Source organism: Balaenoptera musculus, chromosome 7 (assembly GCF_009873245.2).
Source record: "Balaenoptera musculus isolate JJ_BM4_2016_0621 chromosome 7, mBalMus1.pri.v3, whole genome shotgun sequence".
NCBI classification, from domain to species: domain Eukaryota; kingdom Metazoa; phylum Chordata; class Mammalia; order Artiodactyla; family Balaenopteridae; genus Balaenoptera; species Balaenoptera musculus.
Window position 1 is genome coordinate 3,514,263 of NC_045791.1, and position 22,956 is coordinate 3,537,218.

At 39.2% G+C, this 22,956-nt stretch overlaps 1 protein-coding gene across 4 annotated transcripts in view; it reads left to right on the forward strand.

Annotated features, from left to right (window-relative positions):
• Window positions 1-22,956, forward strand: part of PLEKHB2 (pleckstrin homology domain containing B2) — a 50,150-nt gene that overhangs the window by 21,268 nt on the left and 5,926 nt on the right. The window contains exons 5-7 of one of the 4 annotated variants that reach the window (XM_036857560.1): window positions 2,293-2,332; window positions 3,620-3,709; window positions 22,639-22,744. In XM_036857560.1, the coding sequence (XP_036713455.1) occupies window positions 2,293-2,332; window positions 3,620-3,709; window positions 22,639-22,744 (236 nt within the window). Of the gene's footprint in view, window positions 1-2,292; window positions 2,333-3,619; window positions 3,710-22,635; window positions 22,745-22,956 lie in introns of all 4 variants that reach the window. The other 3 variants (XM_036857559.1, XM_036857561.1, XM_036857562.1) reach the window with 3 other exon arrangements.

Genomic DNA, 22,956 nt, shown 5'->3' on the forward strand with positions numbered 1-22,956 from the left:
CCATCTGCAAAGACCCTATTCTAAATAATTCACCTGTACTGGGGATTAGGACTTAAGCTTATCTTTCTGCAGGGGATACAATTCAACCCATTACAGAGACCTCTGAGAAAAAAGGGGGAAATGAATCTGTGTCATCTTCCTCAACTACCTGGTGAAATGAAGGGGAGGACATTCAGAAGCGACAGCCAAATAAAGAAGTTCAACTTCAAGCACAGAATACAAAGAGCGACAGTCAGAAAACGACATAGAAGATTCTGTTGAGATGTATCACGGTTTTTAACCCTACCGCAACTCCCAGAAGCAGTAACAAGATGAGCTAATTAAATCTTAAAAATTTTTGGTAGTACTTTGCAGTCTGTAGAGGTGCTGATACTTCTTGAAAAAGCTAAGGAAAAACGCTTGAGACTATGATATCCTTGGGACCTTAGCAGAGACTGGAAGGTTCCCCCAGGGCTTGTCATTTCCGAGCACTGGAAGGCGGAGAAGGATAAGCGAGCCCCGGCATAAGACATTCAAAGGAATTATGCTTAGAAGAGTGTAGAACCCAGATTTTTCAGAAAGGACTTACTCCCTATCTTGACCACTCACAAAAATTAACTTGAAAGGGATTGAAGACTTAAATGTAAGACCGTAAACTGTAAACCTACTAGAAGGAAACATGGGGGAAAAGGTCTTTGACATTGGTCTTGGCAGTGATTTTGGATATGACACCAAAAGTGCAAGCAACAAAAGCAGAAGTAAACAAATTGGGACTACATTAAACTAAAAAACTTCTGCACAGCAAAAGAAACAATTAGAAAAATAACAAGGCATCCTATGGAATAGGAGAAAATATCTGCAAACCATTTATGTGATAAGGGTTTAGTATCTAAAATATATAGGGAACTTGTATGACTCCATAGCATAAAAACAAACCAATTAAAAGATGGGGAAAGGACTTGAAAAAACGTTTTTCCAAAGGTGCTCAACATCACTAATGATCGGGGAAGTGCAAACCAAAACCACAGTGAGATCACCTCACACCTTAGAATGGCTGTTATCAAAAAGGCAAAAGATAAGTATTGGTGAGGATGTGGAGAAAAGGGAACCTGCACTGTTGGTGGGCATGGAAATTTGTGCAGCCACTATGGAAAACAGTATGGAGGTTCCTCAAAAAATTAAAAATAGAGCTGCCATATGATTCAGCAGTGCCACTTCTGTGTATATATCTGAAGGACATTAAATCATTGTCTCAAAGAGATAGCTGTACCCCTGTGTTTCTCACATTATTCATAGTAGCCGAGACATGGAAACAACTCAGGTGTCTGATGATGGATGAATTGATAAATAAAATGTGGTACACACACACACACACACACACACACACACACACACACAGACTTGTGCATGCATGGGTAATGGACTATTAATCAACCATAAAACAGGAAACCCTGCCTTTACAACAACATAAATGGACCTTGAGGGCATTATGCTAAGTGAAGTAAGTCAGAGAAAGAAAAATACTATATGTTCTCACTTATATGTAGAATCTAAAAAAGCCAAAATCATAGAAGTAGAGAGTAGAATGGTGTTTGCCAGGAGTTGAGGGAAATGGGGGAGATATTGGACAAAGAGTACAAGCATCCAGCTGTAAAATGAGTGAGTTCTGGGCATCTATTGTACAGCATAGTGACTGTAATTAATCATACTGTCTCATATACTTGAAAGTTAAGAGAGTAGATCTTAAATGTTATCACCAGAAGAAATAAAAAGGTAATCATGTGCGGGGGTGGAGGTGTTACCTTATTGTGGTAATCAATTCATGATATATGTGTATCAGATCATCATGTTGTACACCTTAAACTTACGTACGTTATAGGTCAGTTTCTCAAATACCAACATTATTTTTAATTGCAAAATATTGCTGACCGTCTAAATCTCATATCATGGAACATTATGTAGCCATTAAAAAAATCAAATAGATCTGTGTGTATAACATGAACAGATAACAGCTAGTTCTAGTATAGTTAAGCATGGTACATTTTACATTTATTTAAAAAGTAAAGGAAAAACTGTAGAGTAGATTATGCTTTAAATAATGCATATGTACTATAGATTTATTTCTTTACATATCATATATTCCTAGTGCATGTCTCAGATGAGTTGATTGAGTGGGTCTTGAGGCAAGGGCTTCAGATCTGTTCTTAAAACAAGCTTTTTCAGAAATTCCGATGCCAATGCAGGTTTGAGAACCGTTGAGACAGATGTTGGATTGCCTCAAATAAAGTACCGCTTTCTTTTTCTTTTCTTCAGGGCCTGGAAATTTACACTTCAGGATTCCAGGACAAACACAGTAAGTTGCTAATTGCAGTCACTAGTAATGTTTTCACATAGTCTTGCTGTAACAAACGGGAGAACCGGAGGTTAAGAAGGGAAATGGGGAAGAGGGTTTTTTTGCCATCCGGCCCAGGATGAGCAAGCAGAGATAGGCAGGCTGTGTTTTGCTGACAGTGAGGAAGCTGGATTTTGCCAAAACATTTTGGCAGGAGGAGCCCTCCTAACACAGGCACACTGGTCCCAGTGTTTGTTTTCGAGAAATGTTTGTATCTCACAAAGATTTGCAACACTTTGAATTCTGCTGTCATTTACAGAGAAGGCACAAAAAGGACCACAGGGTCCTTTTCATGAATAGCATCTCAGCCTGTGAAATAAACATTTTTGGGACTTGTACTTGTCTCTAGTTTCTTCTGACTTTAGGAAGTAACTGAGACAGTAAACCCCATTTGTAGAGGCTAGTGATACCATCTTGGTGTCTGTCAGGGAATCAAAGGCAATTCCCTCTGTGGTCAACATTTTCATTCTTCAGATAGGGTTTTATTTTTTCCTTTCTTTCTCTAGGAAGAAAAGAGAAAGGTAGATGGTGCTTTTTAAAGAATTTGTATAGGTGGGAAAAGAAAGTAAAAAGAATTAATATCCAAATGCTGTTTTTTCCTACTTTTGTTAGCCCAGGACTGTTCTTCCTCCTAAGATTACTCTACAGCTCCAGTTACCTTTTCTTTTGATGAAAATCCTCTACTTGAATGAAGTTAGTATTGATGATTCATATAGTTAGGGGCAAGAGCCAAGGTGATTCTTCATGTGGATTTTTTTGAAAAAGAGTGCATATATTTTTGCTTTCCACTGGGGGGTAATTTACTGAAAGATTTTTAAATTTTTTAATGTAAAAACCAGGTTGTGAATGTAGAACATATCCCTGACTGCTACGTTTTAGATTGTAGGATTTTTATTTGTGAACAGAAGGGTTGTTGAGAGTGGTGTAACATCTTTTAAAAGGCCTGGGTAACAGTGGAGGCCCTGTGGCCTTCTTGGGCAGTGAGAACTCTACTTCTGCCCCCTGCTGGTGGCTGAGGAGGACCACATCCTTCTGAATTCAAAGGACACTGGAGTGCTGGGTGGTGGGCAAGGGGAAGGTGGTCCTGCTAGTCACTGCTTCTCAGAGAGCTGGTATATTTCCTCTTCAAAGATTAAACTTTTTGGCTTTTAATTTTTTTTATTTGCTAAATAAAAGGGTATAGTATCGTAAGAGCCTTTAGTTGCTTTGCGGCAACTCACTTGTTTTCATACTTTCTCTCCTCTCAAGGCTTATGTTGGCTCAGAAGTCATGTATGATGAGACTGCCGTGGTTTCTTCCCCACCTCCTTACACAGCCTATGCTGCACCAACCCCTGAGGTAGGGAGCAAATCTTCGCCTTATAGAATCCAAGTGAGGGAAACTTGGGGTCTCTGTGCTACTGTCCTTTTAAAACAAAAGAAAACTTGGAGCCAGCCAGTATCAGAGAAGTCAGAAATGTACTGTAAACCCTTTTCTTCTTTAAACTTTTCTTTTTTAAATAGATTGTTGTCATCTTTTGCTTTCCTAAAATAAAGCAACTGCTTTATAATCTTCCTGTTCACATTTTCTTTTTAAGATAGACCTAAAAATGAATCATGGTAATACGATTTTGATGATTCAAGTTTATACTTAATGATTTACTTGAATACTCTCTATCATCAGAAAAAATGCTTTTTTTATTTTGAAAAAACTAAAACAAAACCTTAAAAAAAAAATCACATGCCAAATACCTTGTGGTGTCCCCTAGTTAGAGGTGCCAGGCGTTCAGTGCTACATATAGCAGTCTCTATTGTGGAAGGCACTTTGTTTTTTGTTTTTTTTTTTACTTTTAATTTTGAAATAATTATAGATTCACAAGAAGTTGCAAAGGTAATGTGGAGAAATCTCATGTACTCTTCGCCCATTTCCCCAGCTGTTACATGGTAGATAAAATCAAAACCAGGAATTTGAAATTGGTGCAATGTTTATGTCTGGTTCCATGTCATTTTATCATACATGTAGATTTGTATAACCACCACCTCAGTCAAGATATAAAACTGTTCATAATATCTTCTTCCTGCTACACCTTCTTATAGTCACACCCTTCTTCCCCTTCCCTAACTCATGTCAGCCACTGATTTGTTTGCCATCTGTATAACTTTGTCATTTCCACAGTGTTATATACATGGAATCATACAACGTGTGATCTTTTGAGATCTTTTGATGTTTTCACTCAGCACAACGCCCTTGAGAGTCATCCAAATTGTTGCATGTGTCAATAGTCTGTTCCTTTTTATTGCTGAGTAGTATGCCATGGTATGGATGTACCACATTATGTATTGAAGAACGTTTACCTATTGGGAGACATTTTGGTTGTTTCTAGATTTTGGCTCTTACCAATAAACCTTATGTGAACACTCATGTACAGGTTGTTATGCAGACATAAAGTTTTATTTCTCTGGGATAAGTGCCCAAAAATGTAATTGCTGAGTTGAATGTATGGTAAGTATATGATTAGTTTTTTAAAAAGCTGACAAACTGCTTTCCAGAGTTTCTCTGCCATTTCTCTTTCCCATCAGTAGTGTATGCGTGGTTTACTTTCTCTGTATCCTCACCAGCATTTGCTGTTGTCGCTGTTTTTTATTTTAACTATTCCAGTAGGTGTGTAGTGATATTTCACTGTGATCCTAATTGGCATTTCCCATAGCTTGTGATGTTGAACATCTTTTTATGTGCTTACTTGCCATCCATATATCCTGTTCAGTGAGATGTGTCTTCATGTCATTTGCTCATTTTCTACTTGTTTTATTATTTTTTTATTGTTGAGTTTTGAGAGTTCTTATATATATGTTTGAGATAGGAATCCTTTGTCAGATATGTGATCAGTGGCATATCTTTTTATTCTCTTGACAGTGCCTTTCACAGAGTTTTTAATTTTGATGCAGTCCAATTTATCAGTTTTTCCTTTTATGGACTGTGTTTTGTTGTCATGTTTAACTCTTCACCTAGACCAAGTTTCCCAAGGTTTTCTCCTATGTTATCTTCTGAAAGTTTCATAGTCCTAGGATTTATACACGAGTCTTTTCTGTTGTCAGTTCATTTTTAATAAGGTGTGAGGATTATGTTGAGGTTCTTTTTTTTTTTTTGCATATGGGTGTCCAATTGTCCCATCACTATTTGTTGAAAAGACTGTTAATCCTTTCTGGAATTGGTTTTGCATCTCTGTAAAAAATCAGTTGGCTGTATTTATGTGTGTCTGTTTCTGGGTGCTCTGTCTGTTCCATCCTCTGATACCACACAGACTTGATTACTGTAGCTATATATCAATAACAAGTCTTGAGATTGGGTAGGCTGATTCCCCCCACTTCATTCTTCCTTTTCAGAATTCTTTTAGCTATTCTGATTCCACTTCCTTTCCATGTAAATTTGTCTAAATGTACAACAAAATCTTTCTGGGATTTTGATAGAAATCAGGTTTTTGGGGGGAGAATTGACATCTATTACGTTGAGCTTCCAATCCAGGAAAATGGACTGTCTGTTTAGATCCTGTTTGATTTTTTTTCACTAGCATTTTGTAGCTTTCAATATATAAATCCTGTATGTGTTTTGTTAGATTTATACTTAAATATTTCTTTTTTTTTTGAATTTTTGTGTATGGTATTTCAAATTTCATTTTCTCCATGTTTATTGCTATTATATAGAAACACAGTTGATTTTTTTTTTAAACATCTTTATTGAAGTATAATTGCTTTACAATGGTGTGTTAGTTTCTGCTTTAAAACAAAGTGAATCAGTTATACATATACATATGTTCCCATATCTCTTCCCTCTTGCATCTCCCTCCCTCCCACCATCCCTATCCCACCCCTCTAGGTGGTCACAAAGCACCGAGCTGATCTCCCTGTGCTATGCGGCTGCTTCCCATTATCTATTTTACATTTGGTAGTGTATATATGTCCATGACACTCTGTCACCCTGTCACATCTCACCCCTCCCCCTCCCCATATCCTCAAGTCCATTCTTTAGTAGGTCTGTGTCTTTATTCCCATCTTGCCACTAGGTTCTTCATGACCTTTTTTTTTTTTTCCTTAGATTCCATATATATGTGTTAGCATACTGTATTTGTTTTTCTCTTTCTGACTTACTTCACTCTGTATGACAGACTCTAACTCCATCCACCTCATTACAAATACCTCCATTTCATTTCTTTTTATGGCTGAGTAATATTCCATTGTATATATGTGCCACATCTTCTTTATCTATTCATCCGATGATGGACACTTTGGTTGCTTCCATGTCCTGGCTATTGTAAATAGAGCTGCAATGAACATTTTGGTACATGACTCTTTTTGACCTATGGTTTTCTCAGGGTATATGCCCAGTAGTGGGATTGCTGGGTCGTATGGTAGTTCTATTTGTAGTTTTATAAGGAACCTCCATACTGTTCTCCATAGTGGCTGTATCAATCTACATTCCCACCAACAGTGCAAGAGGGTTCCCTTTTCTCCCCACCCTCTCCAGCATTTATTGTTTCTAGATTTTTTGATGATGGCCATTCTGACCGGTGTGAGATGATACCTCATTGTTGTTTTGATTTGCATTTCTCTAATGATTAATGATGTTGAGCATTCTTTCATGTGTCTGTTGGCAATCTGTATATCTTCTTTGGAGAAATGTCTATTTAGGTCTTCTGCCCATTTTTGGATTGGGTTGTTTGTTTTTTTGTTATTGAGCTGCATGAGCTGCTTGTAAATCTTGGAGATTAATCCTTTGTCAGTTGCTTCATTTGCAAATATTTTCTCCCATTCTGAGGGTTGTCTTTTCGTCTTGTTTATGGTTTCCTTTGCTGTGCAAAAGCTTTTAAGTTTCATTAGGTCCCATTTGTTTATTTGTGTTTTTATTTCCATTTCTCTAGGAGCTGGGTCAAAAAGGATCTTGCTGCGATTTATGTCATAGAGTGTTCTGCCTATGTTTTCCTCTAAGAGTTTGATAGTGTCTGGCTTTACACTTAGGTCTTTAATCCATTTTGAGTTTATTTTTGTGTATGGTGTCAGGGAGTGTTCTAATTTCATACTTTTACATGTACCTGTCCAATTTTCCCAGCACCACTTATTGAAGAGGCTGTCTTTTCTCCACTGTATATGCTTGCCTCCTTTATCAAAGATAAGGTGACCATATGTGCGTGGGTTTATCTCTGAGCTTTCTATCCTGTTCCATTGATCTATATTTCTGTTTTTGTGCCAGTACCAAACTGTCTTGATTACTGTAGCTTTGTAATATAGTCTGAAGTCAGGGAGCCTGATTCCCCCAGCTCCATTTTTCCTTCTCAAGATTGCTTTGGCTATTCGGGGTCTTTTGTGTCTCCATACAAATTGTGAAATTTTTTGTTCTAGTTCTGTGAAAAATGCCAGTGGTAGTTTGATAGGGATTGCATTGAATCTGTAGATTGCTTTGGGTAGTAGAGTCATTTGCACAATGTTGATTCTTCCAATCCAAGAACATGGTATATCTCTCCATCTATTTGTATCATCTTTAATTTCTTTCATCAGTGTCCTATAATTTTCTGCATACAGGTCTTTTGTCTCCTTAGGTAGGTTTATTCCTAGATATTTTATTCTTTTTGTTGCAATGGTAAACGGGAGTGATTTCTTAATTTCACTTTCAGATTTTTCATCATTAGTATATAGGAATGCAAGAGATTTCTGTGCATTAAATTTGTATCCTGCTACTTTACCAAATTCATTGATTACCTCTAGTAGTTTTCTGGTGGCAGTTTTAGGATTCTCTATGTATAGTATCATGTCATCTGCAAACAGTGACAGCTTTACTTCTTCTTTCCAATTTGGATTCCTTTTATTTCTTTTTCTTCTCTGATTGCTGTAGCTAACACTTCCAAAACTATGTTGAATAATAGTGGTGAGAGTGGGCAACCTTGTCTTCTTCCTGATCTTAGTGGAAATGGTTTCAGTTTTCACCATTAAGGACAATGTTGGCTGTGGGTTTGTCATATATGACCTTTATTATGTTGAGGAAAGTTCCCTCTATGCCTACTTTCTGCAGGGCTTTTATCATAAATGGGTGTTGAATTTTGTCGAAAGCTTTCTCTGCATCTATTGAGATGATCATATGGTTTTTCTCCTTCAATTTGTTAATATGATGTATCACGTTGATTGATTTGCGTATATTGAAGAATCCTTGCATTCCTGGAATAAACCCCACTTGATCATGGTGTATGATCCTTTTAATGTGCTGTTGGATTCTTTTTGCTAGTATTTTGTTGAGGATTTTTGCATCTATGTTCATCAGTGATATTGGCCTGTAGTTTTCTTTCTTTGTGACATCTTTGTCTGGTTTTGGTATCAGGGTGATGGTGGCCTCGTAGAATGAGTTGGGGAGTGTTCCTCCCTCTGCAATATTTTGGAAGAGTTTGAGAAGGATAGGTGTTAGCTCTTCTCTAAATGTTTGATAGAATTCGCCAGTGAAGCCATCTGGTCCTGGGCTTTTGTTTGTTGGAAGATTTTTAATCACAGTTTCAATTTCAGTGCTTGTGATTGGTCTGTTCATATTTTCTATTTCTTCCTGGTTCAGTTTCGGTAGGTTGTCCATTTCTAAGAATCTGTCCATTTCTTCCAGGTTGTCCATTTTATTGGCATAGAGTTGCTTGTAGTAATCTCTCATGATCGTTTGTATTTCTGCAGTGTCAGTGGTTACTTCTCCTTTTTCATTTCTAATTCTGTTGATCTGAGTCTTCTCCCTTTTTCTCTTGATGAGTCTGGCTAATGGTTTATCAATTTTGTTTATCTTCTCAAAGAACCAGCTTTTAGTTTCATTGATTTTTGCTATTGTTTCCTTCATTTCTTTTTCATTTATTTCTGATCTGATCTTTATGATTTCTTTCCTTCTGCTAGCTTTGGGGTTCTTTTGCTCTTCTTCCTCTAATTGCTTTAGGTGCAAGGTTAGGTTGTTTATTCGAGATGTTTCCTGTTTCTTGATGTAGGCTTGTATTGCTATAAACTTCCCTCTTAGAACTGCTTTTGCTGCATCCCATAGGTTTTGGGTCGTCATGTCTCTATTGTCATTTGTTTCTAGGTATTTTTTGATTTCCCCTTTGATTTCTTCAGTGATCACTTCGTTATTAAGTAGTGTATTGTGTAGCCTCCATGTGTTTGTATTTTTTACAGATCTTTTCCTGTAATTGATATCTAGTCTCATAGCGTTGTGGTCAGAAAAGATACTTGATACGATTTCAATTTTCTTAAATTTACCAAGGCTTGAATGTGACCCAAGATATGATCTATCCTGAAGAATGTTCCATGAGCACTTGAGAAAAATGTGTATTCTGTTGTTTTTGGGTGGAATGTCCTATAAATATCAATTAAGTCCATCTTGTTTAATGTATCATTTAAAGCTTGTGTTTCCTTATTTATTTTCATTTTGGATGATCTGTCCATTGGTGAAAGTGGGGTGTTAAAGTCCCCTACTATGATTGTGTTACTGTTGATTTCCCCTTTTATGGCTGTTAGTATTTGCCTTATGTATTGAGGTGCTCCTATGTTGGGTGCATAAATATTTACAATTGTTATACCTTCCTCTTGGATCGATCCCTTGATCATTATATAGTGTCCTTTTTTGTCTCTTGTAATAGTCTTTATTTTAAAGTCTATTTTGTCTGATATGAGAATTGCTACTCCAGCTTTCTTTTGATTTCCATTTGCATGGAATATCTTTTTCTATCCCCTCACTTTCAGTCTGTATGTGTCTCTAGGTCTGAAGTGGGTCTCTTGTAGACAGCATATATATGGGTCTTGTTTTTGTATCCATTCAGCCAGTCTGTGTCTTTTGGTGGGAGCATTTAATCCATTTACATTTAAGGTAATTATTGATATGTATGTTCCTATTCCCATTTTCTTAAATGTTTTGGGTTTGTTATTGTAAGTGTTTTCCTTCTCTTGTGTTTCTTGCCTAGAGAAGTTCCGTTAGCATTTGTTGTAAAGCTGGTTTGGTGGTGCTGAACTCTCTCAGCCTTTGCTTGTCTGTAAAGGTTTTAATTTCTCCATCAAATCTGAATGAGATCCTTGCTGGGTAGAGTAACGTTGGTTGTAGGTTTTTCTCCTTCATGACTTTAAGTATATCCTGCCACTCCCTTCTGGCTTGCAGAGTTTCTGCTGAAAGATCAGCTGTTAACCTTATGGGGATTCCCTTGTGTGTTATTTGTTGTTTTTCCCTTGCTGCTTTTAATATATTTTCTTTATATTTAATTTTTGATAGTTTGATTAATATGTGTCTTGGCGTGTTTCTCCTTGGATTTATCCTGTATGGGACTCTCTGTGTTTCCAGGACTTGATTAACTATTTCCTTTCCCATATTAGGGAAGTTTTCAACTATAATCTCTTCAAATATTTTCTCAGTCCCTTTCTTTTTCTCTTCTTCTTCTGGGACCCCTATAATTCGAGTGTTGGTGCGTTTAATGTTGTCCCAGAGGTCTCTGAGACTGTCCTCAGTTCTTTTCATTCTTTTTTCTTTATTCTGCTCTGCAGTAGTTATTTCCACTATTTTATCTTCCAGGTCACTTATCCGTTCTTCTGCCTCAGTTATTCTGCTATTGATCCCGTCTAGAGTATTTTTAATTTCATTTATTGTGTTTTTCATTGTTGCTTGGTTGCTCTTTAGTTCTTCTACGTCCTTGTTAAATGTTTCTTGCATTTTGTCTATTCTATTTCCAAGATTTTGGATCATCTTTACTATCATTATTCTGAATTCTTTTTCAGGTAGACTGCCTATTTCCTCTTCATTTGTTAGGTCTGCTGTGTTTTGACCCTGCTCCTTCATCTACTATGTGTTTTTCTGTCGTCTCATTTTGCTTATCTTACTGTGTTTGGGGTCTCCTTTTCACAGGCTGCAGGTTCGTAGTTCCTGTTGTTTTTGGTATCTGTCCCCAGCGGCTAAGGTTGGTTCAGTGGGTTGTGTAGGCTTCCTGGTGGAGGGGACTAGTGCCTGTGTTCTGGTGGATGAGGCTGGATCTTGTCTTTCTGGTGGGCACGTCCACGTCTGGTGGTGTGTTTTGGGGTGTCTGTGGCCTCATTATGATTTTAGGCAGCCTCTCTGCTAATGGATGGGGCTTTGTTCCTGTCTTGCTAGTTGTTTGGCATAGGGTGTCCAGCACTGTAGCTTGCTGGTCGTTGAGTGAAGCTGGGTCTTGATGTTGAGATGGAGATCTCTGAGAGGTTTTCGCCGTTTTGTATTACGTGGAGCTGGGAGGTCTCTTGTGGAGCAGTGTCCTGAAGTTGGCTCTCCCACCTCAGAGGCACAGCCCTGATGCCTGGCTGGAGCACCAAGAGCCTTTCATCCACACAGCTCAGAATATAAGGGAGAAAAAAATAGAAAGAAAGAAAGAAAGAGGATAAAATAAAATAAAATAAAGCTATTATAATAAAAAATAAGAAAAAAATTATTAAGAGTAAATGTATTCAGAAAAAAATTTTTTTAATTTTTAAAAATAGATTTATTAATTTTTTATAATAAAAAATAAGAAAAAAATTATTAAGAGAAAAATTTATTAAGAAAAAAGTTTTTAATTTTTTAAAATAAAAAATATGTAAAAACGTATTAAAAAATTTTTTTAATTTCTAAAAATAGAAAATAAGGAAAAAATTATTAAGAAAACATATATTAGGAAAACAAAATTTTTTTAAGTTAAAAAAAAAAAACAAAGAAACGAATGGACCTAACCCTAGGACTAATGGTGAAAGCAAAGCTATACACACAAAATCTCACCCAGAAGAATACACATATACACTCACAAAAAAAGGAAAAGGGGAAAAATTAATATATCCTGCTCCCAAAGTCCACCTCTTGAATTTGGGATGATTCGTTGTCTATTCAGGTATTCAACAGATGCAGGCACATCAAGTTGTTTGTGGAGCTTTAATCCGCTGCTTCTGAGGCTGCTGGGAGAGATTTCCCTTTCTCTTCTTTGTTCGTACAGCTCCCAGGGTTCAGCTTTGGATTTGGACCCGCCTCTGCGTGTAGGTCGCCTGAGGGCGTCCGTTCCCCCGCCCAGACAGAACGGGGTTAAAGGAGCAGCTGCTTCGGGGGCTCTGGCTCACTCAGGTGGGGGGGAGGGAGGGGTACGGAGGAGGCGGGGCGAGCCTGCAGCGGCAGAGGCGTCGTGATGTTGCACCAGCGTGAGGCGCGCCGTGCGTTCTCCCGGGGAAGTTGTCCCCGGATCACGGGAGCCTGGCAGTGGCGAGCTGCACCGGCTCCTGGGAGGGGCAGTGTGGAGAGTGACCTGTGCTCGCACACAGGCTTCTTGGTGGCGGCAGCAGCAGCCTTAGTGTCTCCTGCCCGTCTCTGGGGTCCGCGTTGTTAGCCGCGGCTCGCGCCCGCCTCTGGGGTCCGCGCTGATAGCCGCGGCTCGCGCCCGTCTCTGGAGCTCGTTTAGGTGGCGCTCTGAATCCCCTCTCCTTGCGCGCCGCGAAACAAAGAGGCAAGAAAAAGTCTCTTGCCTCTTCGGCGGCTGCAGACTTTTTCTCGGGCTCCCTCCCGGCTAGCTGTGGTGCGCTTGAGGCTGTGTTCACGCCGCCAGCCCCAGTCCTTTCCCTGCGATCTGACCGAAGCCCGAGCCTCGGCTCCCAGCCCCCGCCTGCCCCGGCGGGTGAGCAGACAAGCCTCTCGTGCTGCTGAGTGCTGCTCGGCGCCGAGCCTCTGTGCGGGATTCTCTCCGTTTTTCCCTCTGCGCCCCTGTTGCTGTGGGATCCGCGCTGATAGCCGCGGCTTGCGCCCGTCTCTGGAGTTCGTTTAGGTGGCGCTCTGAATCCCCTCTCCTTGCGCGCCGTGAAACAAAGAGGCAAGAAAAAGTCTCTTGCCTCTCCGGCAGCTGCAGACTTTTTCCCGGACTCCCTCCCGGCTAGCACCGAAGCCTGAGCCTCAGCTCCCAGCCCCCGCCCGCCCTGGCGGCTGAGCAGACAAGCCTCTTGGGCTGGTGAGTGCTACTTGGCACCGATCCACCGTGCGGGAATCTCTCTGCTTTGCCCTCCGCACCCCTGTGGCTGCGCTCTCTTCCGTGGCTCCGAAGCTCCCCCCTCTGCCACCCGCAGTCTCTGCCCACGAAGGGGCTCCCAGTGTGTGGACACCTTTCCTCCTTCACAGCTCCCTCCCACTGGTGCAGGTCCCGTCCCTATTCTTTTGTCTCTGTTATTTCTTTTTTCTTTTGCCCTACCCAAGTACGTGGGGAGTCTCTTGCCTTTTGGGAGGTCTGACGTCTTCTGCCAGCGTTCAGTGGGTGTTCTGTAGGAGCAGTTCCACGTGTAGATGTATTTCTACTGTATCTGTGGGAAGGAAGGTGATCTCCGTGTCTTACTCTTCCGCCATCTTGCCCCTACCTCACAGTTGATTTTTATATGTTGATCTTGTAGCCTGTGAACTTATTACTAAACTCACTTATTAGTTCTATAAGTATTTTATTTTATAAATTTATTTATTTGTTGGCTGTGTTGGGTCTTCGTTGCTGTGCGCGGACTTTCTCTAGTTGCGGTGAGCGGGGGCTACTCTTCGTTTGTGGTGCGCGGGCTTCTCATTGTGGTGGCTTCTCTTTCTTGCCAAGCATGGGCTCTAAGCGTGCGGGCTTCAGGAGTCATGGCTCGCGGGCTCTAGAGCGCAGGCTCAGTAGTTGTGGCGCATGGGCTTAGTTGCTCCGCGGCATGTGGGATCTTCCCGGACCAGGGCTCGAACCCGTGTCCCCTGCATTGGCAGGTGGATTCTTAACCACTGCACCACCAGGGAAGTCCAAGTATTTTATTTTAGATTCTTTGGAATATACTACATAGACAGTCATGTCATCTACAAATAGAGTTATTTCTTCCTTTGTAGTCTGTGTACCTTCTATTTCCTTGCCTTGCCTTATTGCCCTGGTTAGAACTTCCAATATTATATTGAAGAGCAATGGTGAGAGCAGGCATTCTTGCCTTGTTCCTGATTTTACGGGGAATGCATTCAGTTTTTCCACACTAAGTGTGATGTTTTTTGTAGATGTTCTTTGTCAAGTTGAAGAAGGTCCTTCTGTTTTTTAGTTTTCTGAGTGTTTACCATGAGTGGGTGTTGGATTTTGTCAGATACCTTTTCTGCATCAATTGATTTGGTCATGTGATTTTTTTTTTTTTTAAACCTTACTAATATGGTGGGTTACATTGATTTTCGAATACTGAACCAGCTTTGCATCCCTGGAATAAATCTCACTAGGTTGTGGTGTATAATTCTTTTTATTTATTGCTGAATTCTATGTTTGCTAATATTTATTAGGAGGTTTTGCAACTGTATTCATGAGGGATATTGGTCTGTAGTTTTCTATTTTTGTACTCTGTTTTATTTTGTTATCAGGTGATACTGGCTTTATAGAAGTTTAGGAACTGTTCCATGCTCTTGTATTTTCTAGAAGATATTGTGTAGAAGTGATGTTAATTCTTCTTTAATCATTTGGTAGACATTTCCAATGAAACTGTCTGGGCCTGCCTGGAGATTTCTTTTTGGGGATATTTTAAATTACAACCTCTGTTTTCTTACTAGTTACAGGACTATTCATTCTCTATTTTATATTGAATGGGTTGTGGTATTTTATACTTTTTGAGGAATTGGTCCTTTTCATTTATATAAGTTGTCTAATTTATGTGTGCAGCTCTATCATTTGGTCCATACACACTTATATTTTCTTGGTGGATTAACCCTATTATCATTATGTTATGTCCTTCTCTGTTTCTGATAATTTTCTTTAGTCTTCTGTCTACTCTATCTGATATTAATATAGCCACTTCTACTTCCTTTTTATTAATGTTTGAATGATATCTCTTTTCCCATCTTTTTTCTTTCAACGTACATATTACATTTGAAGTTTCTTATAGACAGCAGGTAGTTGGGTCATCCCCTCATCCCCCCATCTGACAAATCTCTATCTTGTAACTGGTATATTTAGGCCATTTACATTTTTTTAATTGTGTAAGTTTAAGGTGTATTATATGTTATTTTGATACCTTTATATATTGTAAATGATTGCAAATATGGCAATATTTATTACACTACATAATTACAGTATGATATTATTGTCTATATTCATTATATGATGGATTAAATCTCAAGGCTTATTTAATACTTGTTACAAGTTTGTACCCTTAAACACCATCACTCTTATCCTTCCCCACGGACCATTTGCATATAATGTAATTTTGATACGTTAAGTATGCCATTTTATTTTTTGTTTTCCTTTGGTTCTGTTTTTCATTTCTGTATGTTCTTTTACTTAAGCTTTTTGTGAGTTACTAGAACATGTTTTATTTTATCTTATTTATTATTTATTTATTTTTATTTTTATTTATTTTTTGGCTGCACTGCGCGGCTTGTGGGACCTTAGTTCCCCGACCAGGGAGCTAACCCAGGCCCTTGGTGGTGAGAGCGCAGAGTCCTAACCACTGGACTGCCAGGGAATTCCCGTAGAACATGTTTTAGAATTACATTTTGATGTATCTGTAATGTTTTGAGTATCTCTTTGTATTGCTATTTTAATGGTTGCTCTAGTTATTACATTATACATATACACATATTTTTCAAAGTTTGGTGTTCACATTTTACCAGGTCCAGTGAAGTGTCAAACCATTACCTCTAAATTCCTTTTTTCTCTCTCATTTTATGGTATAATTGTTTTAAGTATTTCTTTTACATGTATTGAGAACCATATTAGATGGTGTTATAGATTTTGCTACAGCTGTCAAACTTATTAGAAAAATCAAGATGTGATTTTGATTATATTTACATGTATTCTGCTCTGACCATATATTTTTACCTCCTGATGTTTCAAGATTTCGTTTATTATTTACTGTTTAGTGAACTTTCTTTTGTCATTCTCTTAGGATAGATCTGCTGGCAACAGATCCTCAGTTTTCCTTCATCTGAGAATGTCTCAGTTTCATCTTTGTTCTGAAGAATATTTTCAGTAGTATAGAATTCTGAGTTGACATTTCTTTCAGCACTTGTTAAATGTGTGCTATTTCCTTTGGCCATCCTGATTTCTGATTAGAAATCTGCTATCATTTGAATTTTTTTCCCCCGTATACATAGTGCATTGTTTCTGGCTACTTTCCTTGTCTTCAGTTTTCCGAAGTTTGACTGTGATGTGTATATTTGGGGATTTATCTTTTTTGGTGTTCATTCAGTTTCTTGAATACGTAGGTTTATGTTTCTTGCTAAATTTGGGAAATTTTAACCTATTATTTCTGGAATGTTGTTTTAGACCCACCCTCTTTCTCTAATGAAACTGATGACGTGGATGTTAGATGTCCCACATGTCTCAGAGTTTTTGTTCATTTTTTTTCTTCAGTCTGCTTTTTCTCTGTTCTAATTAGGTACTTTCTAGTCTTTATATTCATGTTCATTGATTATTTGTCATCTCTATTTGTTGTGGAGTCCATTCATTGAATAATTAGTTATTTTTATATTTCTAAAATTTTCATTGGTTATTCTTGATATGTATCTTTATATAGTTTTTCCTGATATTTTTCTGGTTTTGTGGAGACTTCCTGTTTATTTTATGAATTTCAAACATGTTCTTAATTACTTATTGAAATATTTTAATGATAGCTGCTTTAAAATCCTTCCTAGGTAATTCCAACATCTTTGTCATTTTGGTGTTGGTCTCTTTTGTTGTCTTTTCTCATCCAGTTTGAGATCTTCCTGGTTCTTAGTATGATGAATTATTCTTTATCAAAACCTGGACATTTTAAATATTATACGACTGAATCTACTTAAGTCTTGCATTTTAGCAGACTTCCTCCTAATGCTCCTCTGGTGGGTGAAGAGGGGGTCTGCTTTGTTCCTTCATGTAATGGTGGAAGTCCAGGTTGTCCCCTGGGTCCCAGTTGACACTGGCTCATTGTCACTGCTGGGAGGGCTGGGAATTCAGGCCCTTCTCTAGGTCTCTGCTGACACCAGCCTGCCTGGGAGTTGGAGGGACTTTCCCTGCTGCTCCCCATTAACCTTCACTGATACTATGGTTACTGATAAGAGGTTGTGGAAGTACTTGCTCTCCACTGGGTCTCTGTTGATCCTACTCCAGCAGGACAGGAAGGGGCACCTTGTTTCTGCTGGGAAGAGATGGGAGTTCTGGCTCCTTGCATGGTCTCCACTGACACTGTGGCATGGGACTGGAGGTGGTCTGTTTCCATCTGGTAGGGATGAAATTCCCAGCTTCCCACTTGGCCTTCTCTGGCACTGTTTGAGATGGGGGTGGGAGAGCGTCTTTCTCCATACTTGACTTTGCTGGTGGGAGTAATAGCCACAGCTCTTTTTGTGTTGTTTGGCTGGAGTGGAGCAGTTACTGCCTGAAAATGGTCTCTCTTGCCAGATTGGCCTTTTCCTTCTTAGGCTCTTTGGGTAGAGACAACAGGCTTTCCTTGAGGCAGACCAGAAAAGGTCTGCACATGTTGGCATTTCTTGGTTGCCGCTTCTACATTATTCAGTCGGATGTAGGAGGCAAAAAGAAAACCCAGGGAACTCACTGTGTGTCCTTCTTAGGGTCATGAGGTTCCTAGACAGTCAACCGCCTTCTCTCCACCTTTCAGAGTCTCATTGTGTTTGTTGTATGTATAGTGTCCAGGGTTTTCAGTTGTACTTAGCAGGAAGAATAGGGAAAACAACGTCTGCATCTATTCTGTCTTACAAAAGCATAAATTCTGTCTGCTTTTGTAAGATAACAGGTTTAGTTCTACATACGTATTTGCCAGGCCACAGCTCCCTGTTCTCCCCTGTGCATAGCCTTTGTCACATAATGACAATAATTGTAATTGTCTGTAAACATGTCTGCCCTGTCACCACCTGTGAGCTCGTAAAGAAGGCCAGGCCTTTCATCTCCGTATTTCCCAGTATACAGTAGTCCTTTACTTGGTCAGTGGAGGCAGTCCACTGCCCATTTCTGGCAATGCCCTTTCATAGGCATGTCCTGTTGGAAAACTGCCAGTTACCTGCCCAGGCCTCAGACCTCAGACCCCCCCCCAGTATCCTCAGTCTTTTATATTCTCCTGCCAGGAACTGCTCAAAATTGGGCTGGGGAGGGTTTTGCTGCTAGGCTGGCTTCACCAAGAGAAAACTGGCTTTGGATGAATCTCGTTTATCACCTGGTCCAAACTGATCATTTTAGAGATGAACAAAACAAGGCCTACAGTAGTTAGATGACTTACTGAAGGTCAGGTTAATGGTACAGCTGAAATGAAATTGGAATCTCTGGCAAGTCCAGTTCTCTTTTTTGTTGTGTTTTCCACCTACTTTATTTTACAGCCTGAAAGTAGATTCCAGTTGTGGGTTTGTTTTTTTAGAATCTTAAAACAAAGGGCATAAGCACACTGTCTCATGTTCTTTATTTATTATTATTATTTTAGAAATATTTATTTATTTATTGGGCAGCACCAGGTCTTACTTGCAGCATGTGGGATCTTTAGTTGCGGCATGGGAACGATCTCTTAGTAGCGGCATGCGCACGGGATCTAGTTCCCTGACCAGGGATTGAACCTGGGCCCCCTTCATTGGGAGCGTGGAGTCTTAGCCAATGGACCACCAGGGAAGTCCCATCATGTTCTTTATTTTTTTAATAGAGTGTCAAACTTTATTGACTGCAACTTGGAGAACCAATTTTAGTATATTTCCAGTGGTTTCAAAATTGTATTTTTCAAAATTGAGGTATAATTGACATGCAACATTATATTAGTTTCAGGTATACAACATAATGATCTGTATTTGTATATATTGCAAAATAATCACTGCACTAGGTCTAGTTAAAATCTGTCACCATACATAAAGATTTTTTTTCTTGTGTTGAAAACTTTTAAGACCTACCCTCTTTGTAACTTTCAAATATGCAATATAGTATTAACTATAGTCACCATGCTGTATATTATATCCCCATGATTTATTTATTTATTTATTTATTTATTTAATTTATTTTATTTTTGGCTGCGTTGGGTCTTCGTTGCTGCACGTGGGCTTTCTCTAGTTGTGGCGAGCGGGGGCTACTCTTTGTTGCGGTGTGCGGGCTTCTCTTTGTGGTGGCTTCTCTTGTGGAGCTTGGGCTCTGGGTGCATGGGGTTCAGTAGTTGTGGCTCACGGGCTTAGTTGCTCTGCGGCATGTGGGATCTTCCTGGACCAGGGCTCGAGCCCGTGTCCCCTGCATTGGCAGGCGGAGTCTCTTCCCACTGTGCCACCAGGGAAGCCCCCTATTTATTTTATGACTGGAACTTTGTACATTTTGACTCCTTCACCGAATTTGTTCACGCCTGCCCCCCCCCCACAGGCCCCCCTTCCTCTCTGGCAACCACCAGTCTGTTCTCTGTATCTGTGAGCTTGCTTTTTTGTTTTTTTTTTTTTTGTTTTAAATTTATTTATTTATTTATTTAGTTATTTATTTTTGGCTGTGTTGGGTCTTTGTTTCTGTGCGAGGGCTTTCTCTAGTTGCGGCGAGCGGGGGCCACTCTTCATCACGGTGCGCGGGCCTCTCACTCTCGCGGCCTCTCTTGTTGCGGAGCACAGGCTCCAGACGCGCAGGCTCAGTAATTGTGGCTCACGGGCCCAGCTGCTGTGCGGCATGTGGGATCTTCCCAGACCAGGGCTCGAACCCGCGTCCCCTGCATTAGCAGGCAGATTCTCAACCACTGCGCCACCAGGGAAGCCCTGCTTTTTTGTTTGTTTTTTAGAAAATATTAGATTCCACATATAGATGAGATCATATGGTATTTGTCTTTCTCTGTCTGACTTCTTTCGAAAACTCAAGGTCCATCCATGTTGTCGAAAATGGCAAGTTGTCCTTTTTAATGGCAGAATAATATTCCATTTTATATTTGGACCACATTTTCTTTATCCATTTGCTGATGGACACTTAGGTTGTTTCCATATCTTAGCTATTGTAAATAATGATGCAGTGAACATGGGGATACAGATATCTTCTTTTTTTAAAATTAATTAATTAATTAATTTCTTAAATTTATTTTTATGGCTGTGTTGGGTCTTCGTTTCTGTGCGAGGGCTTTCTCCAGTTGCGGCAAGCGGGGACCACTCTTCATCGCGGTGCATGGGCCTCTCACTATTGCGGCCTCTCTTGTTGCGGAGCACAGGCTCCAGACGCGCAGGCTCAGTAATTGTGGCTCACGGGCCTAGTTGCTCCGCAGCATGTGGGATCTTCCCAGAGCAGGGCTTGAACCCACGTCCCCTGCTTTGGCAGGCAGACTCTCAACCACTGCGCCACCAGGGAAGCCCCAGATATCTTTTTGAGTTAGTGTTTTTGTTTCCTTTGGATAAATATCCAGAAGTGGAATTGCTGGATCAACTGGTAGTTCTACGTTTAATTTTTTGAGGAACTTCCTTCCATTACTGTTTATCATAGTGGAGGCACCAATTTATATTCCCATCAGCTGTGTATGAGGGTTCTCTTTTCTCCGCATCCTTGCCAACACTTGTTATTTCTTGTCTTTTTAATAATAGTCATTCTAACAGGTGTGAGGTGATACCTCATTGTGGTTTTGATTTGCATTTCCCTGATGATTAGTGATGTTGAGTATCTTTTCATGTGCCTGTTGGCCATCTGTATTTCTTCTTTGGGACGATGTCTATTCAGTTCTTCGGCCCGTTTTTTAATCAGATTATTTTTTTGCTGTTGAGTTGTATGAGTTCCTTATATATTTTGGATATTAACTTCTTATCAGATATGTGACTCGCAAATATTTTCTCCCATTCAGTAGGTTGCCTTCTCATTTTGTTGGTGGTTTCCTTTGCTGTACAGAAGCTTTTTAGTTGATGTAGTCCCACATTTATTTCTGCTTTTATTGCCTTTGCCTTTGGAGTCAGATCCAAAAAATCATCACCATGACCAATGTCAAGGAGCTTATCACCTATGTTTTTTTCTAGGAGTTTTATGGTTTCAGGTCTTACATCTTTCATCCATTTTGAGTTAATTTTTGTGTATGGTATAAGATAGTGGTCTAGTTTCATTCTTTTGCATGTGGCTGTCTAGTTTTCCCAGCACCATTTATCGAAGAGACTGTCCTTTCCCCATTGTATATTCTTGGCTCCTTTGTTGTAAGTTAATTGACTATATACGCGTGGGTTTACTTCTGGGCACTCTCTTCTTTTCCATTGATCTGTGTGTCTGTTTTTATGCCAATACCATACTGTTGTGATTACTTTGTAGTATAGTTTGAAATCTGGGATCATGATGCCTCCAGCTTTATTCTTCTTTCTTTGGCTATTTTGGGTCTTTTGTAGTTCCATACAAATTTTAGGATTGTTCTATTTCTGCAAAAAATGCCGTTGGAAATTTGTTAGGAATTGCATTGAATCTGTAGATTACTTTGGATAGTATGGACATTTTAACTATTCTTCCAATCCGTTAGCTTGGAATATCTTTCCATTTATTTGTATTTTCAATTTCTTTCATCAGTGCCTTATAGTTTTCAGTGTACAGGCCTTTCACCTCCTTGGTTAAATTTATTCCTAGGTATTTTATTGTTTTTTTGTTTGTTTTTGTTTTGCTTTTTAATTTTTATTTTATATTGGGGTACAGTTGATTTACAATGTTGTGTTAGTTTCAGGTGTACAGCAAAGTGATTCAGTTACACATACACATATATCTATTGTTTTTCAGATTCTTTTCCCATATAGGTTATCACAGAGTATTGAGTAGAGTTCCCTGTGCTATACAGTAGGTCCTTGTTGATTATCTATTTTATATATAGTAGTGTGTATATGTTAATAATTTATTGTTTTTGATGAATTGTAAATGGGATCGTTTTCTTAATTTCCCTTTCTGAACGTTTGTTATTAGCATATAGAAACGCAACAGATTTCTGTATATTGATTTCGTATCCTGCAACTTTACTGAATTCATTTATTCTTACATTTTTTTGGTAGAGTCTTTAGGGTTTTCTATATATAATATTCTGTCATCTGCAAGTCGTGACAGTTTTACTTTTTCCTTTCCAGTTTGGATGCCTTTTATTTCCTAGTCTAATTGCTCTGCCTAGGCCTTCCAATAGCATGTTGAATAAAAGTGGTGAGAGTGGACATCCTTGTCTTGTTCCTGATCTTAGAGGAAATGCTTTCAGTTTTTCACCATTGAGTATGATGCTAGCTATGGGCTTGTCATATATAGCTTTTATTATATTGAGGTATGTTCTCTTTATACCCACTTTGTTGAGAGTTTTTATTATAAATGGATGTTGAAATTTGAAAATGGTATTTCTAATGGGCCTGTATCTTTTCAGCAGGCATACGGCTATGGTCCATACAGTGGTGCATACCCGCCAGGAACTCAAGTTGTCTATGCTGCCAATGGGCAGGCTTATGCTGTACCCTACCAGTACCCATATGCAGGTAACTTATGCCAGCCTTTCATTCCTTGTTTCTCTTCATTTAGTGAGTCGATCAATAAAGCCTGAAGAATTTTTATTTCTCAATTTAAAGTGAGCTATGTTTCTTCTGGTTAGACTAGAAATCACTCTGCTACTTTAAAAAAAAAAAGCATTATATATCTTCACACTGCTTTACAAAAGTTAGAGTGGGCTTGATTTTTAAAACTTCACTAT